This window comes from Xiphophorus maculatus, chromosome 3, assembly GCF_002775205.1.
Source record: "Xiphophorus maculatus strain JP 163 A chromosome 3, X_maculatus-5.0-male, whole genome shotgun sequence".
NCBI lineage: Eukaryota > Metazoa > Chordata > Actinopteri > Cyprinodontiformes > Poeciliidae > Xiphophorus > Xiphophorus maculatus.
The window spans coordinates 27881594-27895525 of NC_036445.1; the positions used below are offsets into that span (position 1 = coordinate 27881594).

General features: G+C 42.1%; 2 protein-coding genes across 3 annotated transcripts; one reads left to right on the top strand and one right to left on the bottom strand.

Annotated features, from left to right (window-relative positions):
• The first annotated feature begins 28 nt into the window (after window positions 1-28).
• Window positions 29-7729, top strand: cthrc1 (collagen triple helix repeat containing 1). Its single transcript, XM_005807501.2, has 4 exons — window positions 29-708; window positions 3961-4179; window positions 5699-5915; window positions 6985-7729. The coding sequence occupies exons 1-4, from the start codon at window positions 598-600 to the stop codon at window positions 7125-7127; spliced, it is 690 nt and encodes a 229-aa protein (XP_005807558.1). The 5' UTR covers window positions 29-597; the 3' UTR covers window positions 7128-7729.
• Window positions 7730-8700: 971 nt separating this feature from the next.
• Window positions 8701-13587, bottom strand: slc25a32 (solute carrier family 25 member 32). 2 transcript variants are annotated; one of them, XM_005807500.2, is made up of 7 exons: window positions 13116-13587; window positions 12871-13021; window positions 12696-12781; window positions 11519-11673; window positions 10397-10510; window positions 10163-10308; window positions 8701-10087 (listed from the first exon to the last, which is right to left on the bottom strand). In XM_005807500.2, exons 1-7 carry the CDS (start codon window positions 13315-13317, stop codon window positions 9964-9966), a joined length of 978 nt encoding a protein of 325 aa, XP_005807557.2. In that variant the 5' UTR covers window positions 13318-13587; the 3' UTR covers window positions 8701-9963. The 2 variants fall into 2 exon arrangements, with proteins under 2 accessions (XP_005807557.2, XP_023186652.1); XM_023330884.1 differs by having other exon boundaries at window positions 8701-10308.
• Between the last annotated feature and the right edge of the window lie 345 nt (window positions 13588-13932).

Sequence of the window (13932 nt, forward strand, 5' to 3'; positions counted from 1 at the left end):
TTGAGACTTTTTTTTTTTTCTTTTACGTCAGCGTACAATTGGGTAACGGAAGGAAAAGAATATCATCATTTGAAATGTGGTGTTCATCTGTTTTTACTCTGACACCCTTAAGTAAAAGCCTGTGCAAGCAATTTATCTTAGAAGCCACCTGATAATTTATCTATTTATTGCAAAGAATAGAAAAACTTAAGATATGGAAAGCAGATATAAATGCCCTACTAAAGATTTGAACTCATCAGACTGTTATCTCTAAAAAATAAATAAGAATAAGAACCGAAAACCACTTTTTTGTTTGTTTGTTTTTTAAATCTTTTTCGATTACACTTTACTGTTACGCTGTAGCGAGGCGCTCTTGATCTGAGCTCGGATTTATTTTTATTTATTTTTTTATACACTGACTCAAGATCTTGACAGAGTGGCCTCACTGTGCCCCCCTCCACATCACCCGGGAATGTTTTCTTTAGCTCCGTCTCTGCGCGGTGACTGGCTCCTTCCCCTGTCGGCCTGCCCTCCTCCGGCCTCCTGCTTAGACGGACTGTCGCCTCGCATCGCTCCCTCACACGGCGGCACACTGACTCGGCTGTCACCACCGGCAGGATGTCTCCTCTGGCGAGCCGCCTGCTCGTCCTCCTCTGCCTGGCGTTGCCTCTTTACGGCGTGGAAAAGGTGAAAAACAGAGGATACCGAAAGGAACCCGACGTTGACAAGGTAAGACCCTGTAAAAAAAAAAAAAAAATCACCTTAAAGACTCAACTTTTCAAAGTAGATTCTCTTGATCAATCTCATTAAAACGGGATTGTCGCAGTCGGTGACCTTCGTGTCAGCGCCCCTTGTATTATTAATGGGTCTCATGCAACTTTCATTGATTTGTTTTTGCATATTCATTAGTCTCACTCTTGCCCTTTTTTTTTATTGTGGTGCTGCTTAACGCTGCCTTGGGTGTCTTTTTATATCGTGGAGTTGATTAACGCGGGAGAATTCATTATTTTTATTGGTTAATTCACTTGTTGGAGCACGAGGCCCTTTAAAATGATCCTCCTCCATCTGCAGATCATTGCCGTTTGTGCGGTTCTACGGTCAGCTGGTTCTCCGTGACTCCACGGTCGGCAGCCCTCCGACAGAACCGAGTCTTTTAAAAAAGAAGAAGAAGAAGAAGAAGAGAAAACAGGAAGCTGGGGTCTGGCTCATGCTGTCTGGCTTTGTTATTTGTGTTCCCATTTTTCCGGTTGAAAATAACTTTTTATAGGTGTGAGCTGGTTTTTTTATTTGTTTTTTTTTTCACGGTTGAAAAAAAAATGCATTGACGGTTTTCTCCAGATGATTAATTTTAATGATCGTCACCCCGAATCCAAAGGATATTTGTGTAGATTTACTGCCTATGGCAACGTTGACGCAGAAATGACACATTTATCCCTTGACTTTGGGGTTTCATAAATAAAACTTGTTTATTTTAGCTAGGTTTCCTAGAACCAGTGCCCCCTCCCCTCCCCCGTCCCTCTGCTCCCATAAGTGTTCATACCGAACCTTCAAGCAGTTACTGTAATTTATGCCTCCAACAAACTGTTAGAGACCTATATGCATATATTTTTGATGGATAGATTTTCAGATTCTTTTTTTTTTTTTGTTCAGGGGCGGATCCAGAAATTCCTCTAGGGGCTTGTGAAAAGGGGGCCAGTAAAAAAGGCAAGAAAAAATGATTCTGTGGTGACCCCACCACAATGAAAAGACACAGCCAAATTTCAGATTTTTAACTAGGTATGTTCGCAAGTGAGACGCTTGCTAACCCTAACCCATGTATTGAGCCTATTAAGACAAAGCTTGCTAGCAAAACACTTTCAATATGAAGTAGTTTGACCTGACCTTAGTTTTAGCATTAGCACTGTTGCTAAAAATTGAGTACAAACTCAAATTTTGACCCCTTCTCTTACGCCACTTCCTTATTTTAATAATTTCATATATTAATTCATAATCCAAACACGTCAGTTCCACCGCTGTTTGTCGGACACCGCAGACGGTAAATTACCAATCGAAACGTTTAGGTACCGAAATCAAAAAAATGTTACAGCTCAACCAATACCGAACATCACCTTTACAAATCAACATGCTCTATTCCGATGTTTAAGTTTCCTCGACTAATATTTACGATTCGCTCAAAAATTCTTTTGTCGTAGAGTGTAACAAAGTCCGTATTTTGTGACCGTCTGTATCCAGTGCACAGGAAACGATGCAGACAAACCCAACTGCACTAGACACTCCTCGGACGAGGGAAGACCTCCTTGTCAGAGCAGCATGGTAATCTCTAAATCCAGCTTTTTACGCCCGAGACCCGTTGAATCGGAAATCTCTGCATGTTCCTGGAAAGCTTTTGCCTGTGCTTTGGTGTGGACTAATGCATGAAATGCAGCCAGTACTTTTACGGTTTCCGAACTAATGCACATGCCATGCACCCAGGTACTGGAACAAAGTCTATCTTATGTGCAATATGGCCGTAGTGTAACTAGGCAGGCGAGATGCCACTGTAGGAGCATACAGCCAGCTAATATAAAAGTCAGCTGTACTGCAGGGCGGACAGAGTTTCCATTCATTTGTCTGCCTTTGAAAGCCGTCCAGAAATGCAACCTCTAATAAACTCCGCAGACATTTCCACCCTGTGAATACGCCGGTTTTCTCGAATCACTCCCAGACGCCGTCACCAATAACCCCCGGGATGTCTGGAAGTATCTCGTCCCATTTTTTTTTTTTTCCTTGAAAGGACTCCAGTGTTATTTCGGCACACGCGGTGCCAAACGAGAACCTTCTAATTTCATCGCTTCACCCAGCCTTTCCTCTGGAGATGACGTAAAGTCTCGTATCTCTTGGGAGCTAAACCCTCTCGCAGCTTAATGGCAGGAACAGACTTATAGGAATTCTGCATTTTGTCCCAATTTTAGTTTGTTTGGTTTTTTTTAGATTAGGAAATTTGAAACACTGTTTTTTTTTTCTTTTTTCCTTTTTTGGTTGAGAATTTTACCTCTGGGACCAAAGTCAGGACAAGATGTTGAAACCGAAGTAAAAACTCTTTGTTCTCCACCCCTACTTTTTTGATTCACCCCTCCCCCATCCCCCCAAACTTAATGTCTGTTGGCTCCATTGCTGTTCCACAGCTGCATGCTGAGTAAAAAAGGGCAGCAAACCCAGCTGCTCCAGTCAACTATGATTGCCTAAGGTCAAGGATGCACTTCCTACGTGTCAGTTTATCCTGCCTGAGAGAGAGCACCTACAAATAACCTAAATTAAAACCCATCTGCTGCCTTCCCCATCACCTCACCCCCTCCCCAAACAAAAAAACACCAATTTTCCAAACCTTTGCGCTGCAATCACTCGGTGTTTCTATTCGAGGAACGTGTCCCGTCTCGCTCGTTTGGCTCCTTCCATTGTGTCGGCGTTTGTGTGCGGTGGCGTTTTTTTTTTTTTTTTGGCAAGCTCTCTGCTGACTTTTGAGTGAGTCTGAGTCAGCTTGAGTGTGTTGCAGCATCTGCCCAAAGATGGCAGACAACAGCCGAGCAGGACAATGAGTCGCACACCTACTAATTTAGACGAACCTCCGAGCCCGCAGTTCCTCATTTACGCACAATATATCATTCATTAGCTTGGTGGCTTGATGTCTGTCGGTTCTCAAACCTTCTCCTTGATTTGGAGACACATCTGTTTGTTTGGGTTTTTTTCCCCACCGCACCCCGACTGGCATCGGATTTTGTTTACGTGACTTGTAAAATGAGATATAATCTTGCCTCATTTCACGTGCATGTTTCCTAAACATGGGTTTAACTCGCGCAAGGCAGCAGCAGCAGCAGCAGTAGTAAACGGAAAACCGAATCAGGAACTTCATTTACCCGAGATTCGGCTGCCCTTCTTGGCATTCATGGGCTACTCTCTCCCTTCCTGTTTTTTATTATTATTATTATTTTTTTTAATCTCCAGTATGGCAGCTGCATGCAAGGCCCAGCAGGAACCCCTGGAAGAGACGGCAACCCCGGAGCCAACGGCATTCCAGGCACGCCGGGCATCCCGGGCCGTGACGGGCTCAAAGGTGAAAAAGGGGAATGCGTGAGCGAGATCTTTGAGGAACCCTGGAGGCCCAACTACAAGCAGTGCGCCTGGAACGCACTGAATTATGGGATCGACCTGGGTAAAGTGGCGGTGAGTATCACCGCCTGCGCAGTGTCTTGTGTTATGAATTCGCACGGCGCTTCCGGAGAGGGCTCACAATTTCACCTCAAGTAGCCGCGAGCTTTATAATGTAGTTTACTGGTGTTTTGTGAGACACATAAACTGCAGCTCCAGGCTTTTTTATTGTGTGTGTGTGTGTGTGTGTGTGTGTGTGTGTGTGTGTGTGTGTGTGTGTGTGTGTGTGTGTGTGTGTGTGTGTGTGCGTGTGTGTGTGTGTGTGTGTGTCTTCACCGGCTTCAAGCTGGAAACTCCCATTCTTTCTCGTAAAAAAAAAAAAAAAAAAATCTAACTCAAGCTCCGTCAGGTTGGATTGAGATCGTGTGTCGATGTCATTTTCCGAATGTGTGTGCAGAAAATTATGCGTGGACTTCGGGAAATCCCAGCGCGCTGATGCGCTGGGATCCGAATCCTCCCGCTGCCTGTTGAGGTCAGTTGTTCTGTTGGACGTTGACCTCTCCGCCGCCGTCTCCAAGTCGAATGCAGTCGGCTTTTCCTCACAGGATCGTCCTGTTATTTATCTCCATCCATCTTCCCATCAACTCTAACCAGCTTCTCTGTGCCCGTTGAAGAAAAGCGTGTTTCTGCCGCCACCACATTTCATGAGCATCTGGAAATTGAATGTTGAATTTTTTTTTTTGTTTCATCTGAAACAGTGGGGCTGCGACTACTGATTATTTCAGGAGCAGTTATTGCATCAATTAATCGTATAAAACATTTTGCACATTCTGAATAATTCTCAAATATATTTTTTTTATATTAAATGCCAAATGTCAATATTTTGTTGTACAGTTTCAGCTCAGTATTGTCTCTGAGCACGTTTTCATTTAGCAAATGGCCTGTTTTTGAGTCTGTGCAGTCCAGTTAACGATTAATCAACTACTAAATTAGTTGAAGGTTATTTCCAAAATCGATTAACCTGACTAATCGTTTCCGCCCCAGGTTAGAGTACATTCTCCCACATATTTTTGCTAAACCCCCTACACGACTTGTGGCACACATTAAAAAGATCTACTTATGTCTTCTTTCAAAAAACCAGCCGTCTTCTTGTAAAGTGTTGAGATAAGTCGTATTTCTCAGGGTCACCCTGGACACCGTGTTGCAATGGACTGAGTACAAACGTACACCGAAGTTTTTATGTCTTTATTTGTTAAAAAAAAAACAAATTATAATACAATTCTGAAAACCATTTTTTCTTTCCCATTACTTTCACTTTTACACAATTTTGCTCCACCTTCTGTTGGTCCATCACATAATGTCCCAGTACAACACATTAAGGTTTGCGGATGGTTGGAGTGAGAAAACATGGTATAATTTATATATAAATATATACACCCCTTAAATTCTGTATATATATATATATACATATATATATATATATATATACAATTATATATATATATTTTTATGTAGAAAAATCTGCATAATTTCTACATAGGTTCTGTAAAACATCACAAATTCACTCAGAATCTTGTTTGTTGCCGTGTCGAAGGACTGCACGTTCACCAAGCTGCGCTCGGACAGCGCTCTCAGAGTCCTCTTCAGCGGTTCCCTGCGACTCAAGTGCAAGAACGCCTGCTGCCAGCGGTGGTACTTCACCTTCAACGGGGCCGAGTGCACGGGACCCCTGCCAGTGGAGTCAATCATCTACTTGGACCAGGGGAGTCCGGAGCTCAACTCCACTATCAACATCCACAGAACATCCTCAGGTAAGGGAGTACCTGTAGTGAAAAAAAAAAGGACTAAAATATTTAGTAGTGGCCTGTGCCTCACTGGTAACACTTTATTTGACGGGGTGTGCATAAGACTGACATGACACTGTTGTAAACATGATAAAACACCTGCAGCATGAGTCTTCATGAATGTCTTCATGACGTGTCTTTGGGTAAATAATTCCACTTTTAATGCAAAGTTGCACTAAAAGTTGCATTAAAAGTCCACTAAACGTGTCAATTTTGCATCATGTGGCAAATAAATACACTTTTAACGCAAAAGTCTATTAAAACTTGCATTAAAAGTGTCATTATTTACCAAGTGACACTTCATGACAACAGGAGGCTCCTTCATGCTTATGGCGTATTATGCACACCCACTTCAAATAAAGTGTTACCACCTCATTTTGTACTTGAGTAGCTTTGCCTAATTAAAAAAAATAAAAAATTGTTTTATTTAATCATTATTTTGCTCTCACAGTTGAAACCGTGGTATTGAAAGGTGACTTGCGGTCGTCTCAAGAGGAAACCAACTGAGATTTGGTTTCGTGTTCAATCCGGACAATTTGAGCGAGAGCAACGCAAAACGTTTCTGAAACAAATCCGGCGGATCGCACCGGCGCGTCGCAGAGCGTATCCAGGAGCCTCAACGTGCTGGGATTGTCTTTTACCTGTTGTTCAGACAGAGGCTACACATTATATCAACCGTGACAATTCCTCTTCCCGTTTTTTTTTTTTTTTTTTTTGCCAAACAGACCAACCGTATCTTTGTGTCGGTGTTTTTGCTCGGCCCGAACCGACAGAAAATAACAGAGGCGGTCGTTTTTAGCTTTTGATCTGGCTGGAGCTCGCCAAGAAGCACGCCCCAGGTAATCCTCCGTGTGCTCAGCTGCTGCCGAGCAGGCGTCTTCTCGACTTCACAAGGGCCGCCGCTTGTCAGTAAACAACTTCAGGGTTTAAGACGTGAAACGATTGAAGTTGTGTGATTTTGCTAAAAAAAAAGAAAAAAAAAAAGAAGAAAAAAACATCCTTGCCTCTGACCTCTGCTCTTGTTTTCCTTTTGCAGTCGAGGGGCTGTGCGAGGGCGTCAAGGCAGGGTTGGTGGACGTGGCGGTGTGGGTGGGGACCTGCGCCGATTATCCCCGGGGAGACGCTTCCACGGGGTGGAATTCTGTGTCCAGGATCATCATAGAGGAGCTGCCTAAATGAGAAGACAGAGCGATATGAAAGGGAGGACTCGGTCTTTGTTGTGTAGGAGCAAGTCGCCTGACACGCCAGAAATAATCAGGTACGGCCGGTTGAGGCGTGACAGAGCCACTGATGGTACCTTGAATGTTTTTTTTTGTTGTTGTTCTGTTTAATTACACGTACAGAAAATTCTGTTGCTCCGCCTCCTAGACGTAAATTCTGTACTGTGTTTTTTTGTTGTTGGTCTGCTGGTGGCCTGGTAATTGATTACAGTAACCATTCAAATGTACTGTATGACGTTTGTGTGTGTGTGTGTGTGTGTGTGAATTGTTTCTGTCAATAAAATCACCTTTTTCTAAAGACTCGACTTTATCGCTTGTAGGAAGTGGAAAAGACGTGGGATTTCCAGGTTTTGAGAAATGTGGACAAGAAAACTGAGCTTAGGAACATATTTATATTTTACAGAAAATGTCCCGTTGTCTGACTTGTGTCCATTCGTCAGTTCATCCTTCCATTTTTTCCATTTCTTCTTTTGATCCATGCATTTAATCAACATCATTCATCTGTCAGTTCATCTATTATTAACCCACCCATCTGTTTGTCCATTGTTTTTTTTAGCATCCTTTTTTTTTTTTATGACATGGGCCAAAACTTTCCAGCTGACAACCGAGGGTCGACAAAACGTAGATTTATTCTTGAATGTTACAATTTCGCTAAACGTTTTCTTTTCACCTACAGACGCTTAAGCAAAAAATATTTTATTCAAATAAAGAAGTGGAGTTTCTGTAGGGGGAGGACGCCCGTAAGTCATCGTAGATCTGAGACATAAAAACTAGAAATAATGTCCTAAATGTTGATTGTTTATTACTGTTGGACTTTATTGTGTGTATTACACACCTGGATACGGGTCACTCATTTAAAACTTTACCAAGTCGGCGTCACAATCTCGGGTTGTTTGAGTCATTTTTGGGTTTGTTTGTTATTTCAGTGTTCCTTAGTTTCTCGTCATTAGATCAACCATGTATCTGCTTTTCTTTGCTTCAGTCCTTTCTTAGTTATTTTAGTTTAATTATGTTCCTTATGTCTAGGTATTTGCTAGTGTTAGATTCATTTTTTCTTACCAGTTTGTGTATCCTGTGCCATTTTCTCTCTCTTCCCTCACGCCTGCAACCCATTTCTAATCAGCCATCTGTTCCTTGTTCAATAATCAACCTCCTGTAAATATACGTCTCATTCTCAGTCACTCCTTATTGGTTCCTCCCGTTATTCTCCTCCTTGTGTGAGAATAACACACAAGGACCCTGCTGGTCAGTGATCCCTGGATTTGTTTTTTTTTTTTGTTCTCCCCATACTTCCATGTTTTGTTCTTTTTTTTTTTAAATCATTAAATCTTCAAATCTACTTGCTGCCTCAGCGTTTCTGCGTTCAAGTCATCTTCATCAACATCTCACGACAAATGGGCGCACTAAAAAAAAAAAATGCTGTTGCATGAAGGTTTGCGAACCTAATAAGTATGAAACGAGGCAAAGCATGGTTGCTTAAAAAAATGACTTTATTTTGCACCTTCACTTTTTAGAGGAATTTAATTTGTATCTTTTTTTTTTTTTGAAAGGCAGTGAAAATTTTACTGTGACATTTATACACGTTGTATATTATAAACCTCAGGCTGGAAAACCAAGCTTGTGCCATTCTTGAATAGTGGTCTAAGGCTGCATAAAAAAAAAAATCACTTATTTTTACAGGTTTCAAATGATAAAAGCATTGTAATATTTCTGTATTAAACATTTAACTGTCTTCATAGAGGTCGGGAAGCCAGGAAACTGGCAGCCTGGAAAAGTGTGGAATTACGCGTTGGAACCAAAGACCACACCCTGCAGTAAAATAGGTCAAAAATAAAACATTTATTGTGTTCACACACTAATAAAGCACTTCACATTTCATAACAAAATGCCATAAAACAACACACTTAAGTTTGTGTGATGAGGAAAAAATGACTTTATGGAAGAAGCATCATCAATGCTGCAGTTCATGCATGGATAATTGATAATAAAGGTAAAACTGGAGACCTGAGATCTTGATGCCGATGATCAAGCTTTAAAAATACACTTTTGTTTTTCGTCTTTCTGTTGCCAGAAAACATAAACAAAACTCCCTCTGTGGTAGAATGCTGCATTCACCACACATCGTTACAATATGCCCCTCATGTTTGAAAATAATAGTTACCGTATCACATTCATATCATTTCCAAAGGGACAAACTGAAGCAACACATCCCCACGAACTAACTGTGCGTTTAAATCGGACACGTTTTCCCGTCATGTTTTCACAGAAGAGGATTGAGGCCACTGAAAAAAAATGTGACTCAGAATTCAGGATTAAATCTCAGGATTTCTGACTTTTCTTTAGAATTCCAGCTTTCATGGTCTGAGTTCAAAAGTCAGAATTTTGACTTTAATCTCACAATTCAGATTTCATTTTTCCTCTCAGAATTCCAACTTTAATCTTCTAAATTCAAAAGTCAGAATTTTGAGGGAAAAAAGTCAAAATTCTGGGAGAGAAAAAAAAAAATCTAAATTACGAGAAATTATTTTCCAAAATTCTAAGAAAAAAAAAGCCAAAGTTCTGAGATTAAAGTCAGAATTCTTTTACTTCAGTGGCCCCAATACGTCTCCAATATGTTTGACCGAAAACGAGTTAGTTGATTTGAAGCTTTGACTTTTTTTCCTCTCACTTCTACGCATCTCCATGTATTTAAGAAAGCCTCTGGGGGGAAAACACGCTCCCCTCTTCGTCTCCAACGCTTCAGCCGGAGCTTGACGCCCCGTGTGGCTGTCCATGCTGGGTCCTCTCTGTCTCTCTCATTTTGTCCCCAGAAGGAAGCGGGACACGTTCTCATAAACCACAAAAGTGATGCAACAGGCCGGCGTGACGCGGATCAAATTTGGGACGACGCCTTTGTAGAAGCCCGAAGCTCCTTCGTTTCTGCGGGGAGGGGAGGGGGATAATGAGCGTGAAAAGGAAGCCGGGTCCAATCGACCGGTGCCGGCAGATCCGTACCTCCACGTCCGTCCGATGACGTCCACGACCCCGCCGTATCTGTTGTGCTGGTCTTGGAGCCGAGCTCTCACCACCTGATACGGGTACGTCGTGGCGACGGCGAATATTTTGGACAGCGCTGCCATTGTGACGTATTCCAGAGCATCCTGCTCATAAGAGAACGATGGAGAGGAGGGTGAGCAGGAAGAAGGAAGGGATGACTTTATCCAGCGTAACCCCAAGTTTGAAACTCACCAACTTTGCATCTGAAGGCACCTTCTTGTATTTGTTGTAGTCTCTCTTGAGCTCTTCGTAGGCCATGAACTGCAGGGCTCCGTGAGACGTACCGAACAGGCCCGGAACGTAACCCTGCAGAACACAACCGGACTTTACTTCAGCTGGAGGTATGCGTGTGATGAGTAATGATGCCCCCTAGTGGGGGATGACTATTTCCTGCCGAAGTGACGGCAGGGAAGTATGGAAGCTCATTCAGGTCATGAAAGAAAAGACTAAAAGCTCAACAGGAAGTTATAATTCCGATTTTTAAAGGCAGACTTCTTATGAGATATGAAGTCATCTTTTTTTGTTGTTGTTGATAAAAACAAAGTCATAATTTTGACTTTCTAATTTACAGTCATGATTATGAGACACTGAACAAAATCGAATGCATTACTTTGTATCTCAATTATGACTTTAAAGTAAAAGTTATGATTTGGAAAGTTAAAATTGTGGACTGCATTCTCATAATTATTACTTTTCAAGTCAAAATTATGACTAAAATCAAAACTATGACTTTGAAAGTTGAAATTATGACTCATAATTTTGACTGGATCTCATAATTATGACCGAAAGGTGAAACTTGAGCAACCAGAACAAGAACCAACCGTCTCAGAGACAGTTTCTACCCGATAGCAATAACAAAACTAAATGCAATCAAAAACAACCATTAACCATCATAAATGATGTATGTGAGAATGTGGCTGTTCTTATTTTTCTTTTTTTTGCCAGTTGTTTGCTGATTCTTGCGTTGTGTGTGAATTGTGAGACAGTTATTTTTTGTTTTTGGGCATGTGCACCGACTGATGGCACCCTTTGAATTTTGTTGTCCTTGTGACAATGACAATAAAGATTTATCTATCCATCTAGCTATCTAAATTATGGCTTTTATTCCAAAAATAATAACAACTCACCCTCAAATGATGACCTTAAAGCTCATAATTACGCCTTTAAACCTCATGATTACGACTATAAAACTTGCAATTATGACTTTCCTGTTGGACTTTTACGTTTTTCTTTCATGGCACAAAATCTAGCATCTATAATCATCAGACACACTTCATATGTCACGCATGGAAGTCCACAAAAAAAATGTCCCACTTTGTAAAGTCCTGGCAGGCCCTCGTGGCGGTAGATCTTAACCAGGGCGTCCACCATCCCCTTGTACTGCTTACTGGTGGGGTCGGCGCTGTACTGCAGAACCAGTCGGGTCTTGGTGACCCAGATCGGGTTGGTTATGGTGAGAGTGAGGATGCCTGAGAAGAAGAAGCAGGAAACAAGACTCTAAAGGTCTGCTAGAGCCTCTCAAGTTTACACACACACACCCACCGCTCTAAAAACACACTGTTTTAACGTTCTGCCAGGTCTGGCTGCAACTCCATAGGTTAGTTTTGTCAAAAGAAAAATTAAAAAAAAGGATTTCAGTACCACAATTAAGATTTTAATAGGTTTCTACTCGTTTGTCATATAAACATTTTTCTCCAGATCCAGCTTTCTCAGCAGCCCTTAATGCCGAGTAAAAAAAGATTAAAATAAATCAAATGTTCACCATAAACTTACGGCCAATATCTCAGGCTTTGACATGAAACCGTTCTTAAACAGGAGTAGAAGAAAAATATATATTTTAAGAAGGATATAGCTAATTTGTGCAAAAAAAAAAAAGAAGCAACTCATTTCATAGTTTGAAGTTCTAATGGTTGCGTGAATTAAAGACTGATTGTAAGAATGTCAAAATTACATAAAGTCTTTAAGATATGGCTTTGGTGCTGCTTCTTTCAAAAAAATATTAATCTCAAAATTAGATGCTAATGTCCCTTTACCACATATTTAGTGGATCAGTACCTTATTTTCAAAGCTATTTTTTATTCTGTTTATAGTAATCAACTTGAATCGTCTTGCAAAAAAAAGAAGAAAAAGAAATCAAATCAAGTAATAAAATATCTGAAATAAATACAGCATTTTGTTGCGATTTTTCGTTCTGCTCGATTGTTTTGCAGGTGCAAGTGAATTTGCTCTCCGTTCCTTGGCATTACATGCTACTTGAGTGATTCAGAGCTCAGGATGATGTCGTTATCCTACCTGGATCCGTCTGTTTACACAGAAATATTGTGTGGCAGCTTCAATTTTATTACCCGAGCTAAATTTATCCAGAAAACAAACAAGCCAGTGTGACCTCCTTAGGAAGTATAATAAACAAAACGGGTGTGCAGTCACTTCCATACGTGTCGGCTGCAGCCAGTTCTGAGCAGAGTTATCCAGCTGAGCGGTCGGCTCTAACCTGCTTCAGCCGCCGAAACCAGGTGCTCTGCTGGGCTCAGTTCAGCCTGACGGCCTTCCTTAGTGTAGCCTTTGATTGCATTGTAGCTGGAAAGTCAGAGGGAAAACGTACATCAACAGATTTCTGAATGTCACTGCTGCTGGTGAAGTCGTCCTGATGCAGGTTTTATACATACAAGAAGAAGTAGAGGCCCCAGGACAAGCCCGCGCCCCAGATGTTGGGGGTCACCCCTTGGTACAGACCCCTCACTCCCTCCTGATGCCACACACTCTTCATACAGTGAAGAATACCGCTGTACTTGGGCCTCAACTCCAGTCCATCACTCACTGCATTGGAAGAGACGTTCATATCTTAGTGAAGGTGTTCAAAAAAAAAACAAAAAAAAACAAACATCCAGAACAGCCGATCCTCACGCTGTACCTGCAAACCTGGTCTTCACCAGGTCCAGCGGGTGAAGCACCAGAGTGGACACCACACCACCGCTCAGTCCCGCCACCAGGTTTTCTAATTTCACATGGCTGAAGACCTGCTGGACGTGTCCGGCGACGGAGACAGCGGAGACGTGTTTTCTGGGCTGCCCTGCTGTCTCTGTAGCGTCACGGTGATTCGGTGCGGAGCTCATCCTTAGCAGGTAACCGAGCTCAGCTAGCCTCCTCCGCCGCAGCTGGCTGAGCTCCTAACAACGCAAAACAACAACAACTCAGTAACAGTGAAACGGCCGGTGGACCCCGCGACAACATTTAGATATGGCACAGATACGAGGAAACCGCCTGAAATTCACGGCACGTCGGACGCCGAGCCACGTTTCTGACATGAGGCGGAACTCATCGCCACCGACAAGTGTCAAGTCTCACACTCCTCCGGCTCGACCTTGTTGCGAGGAACCGATTGGATAAATGTCATGTTGTATTCCTCAGAGTTGTACTTCCGGAATGTACTTTCAAAATAATTCGAATCCGGGCCCCACATCTTACCGCGGCCGTCACGGGTTCGAGTCCCAGCCCGTTGTCTGTCTGTCTCTCTCTCTCGCTCTCTCCATCCATCCATCCATCCATCCATCCATCCATCCATCGTGAAATAAAGACAATTAGAGCCAAAAATAATGTTCGTTGCATCAGGAAATGTTAGAACATCTTGAAATTCCAGGAGATTGAACTAAAAATATTGTACTGATAAACGGTAGTCATATTAAAAATCTATCTTTTTCCATGGCCACCTCAGCTTCCAGACTTGGATC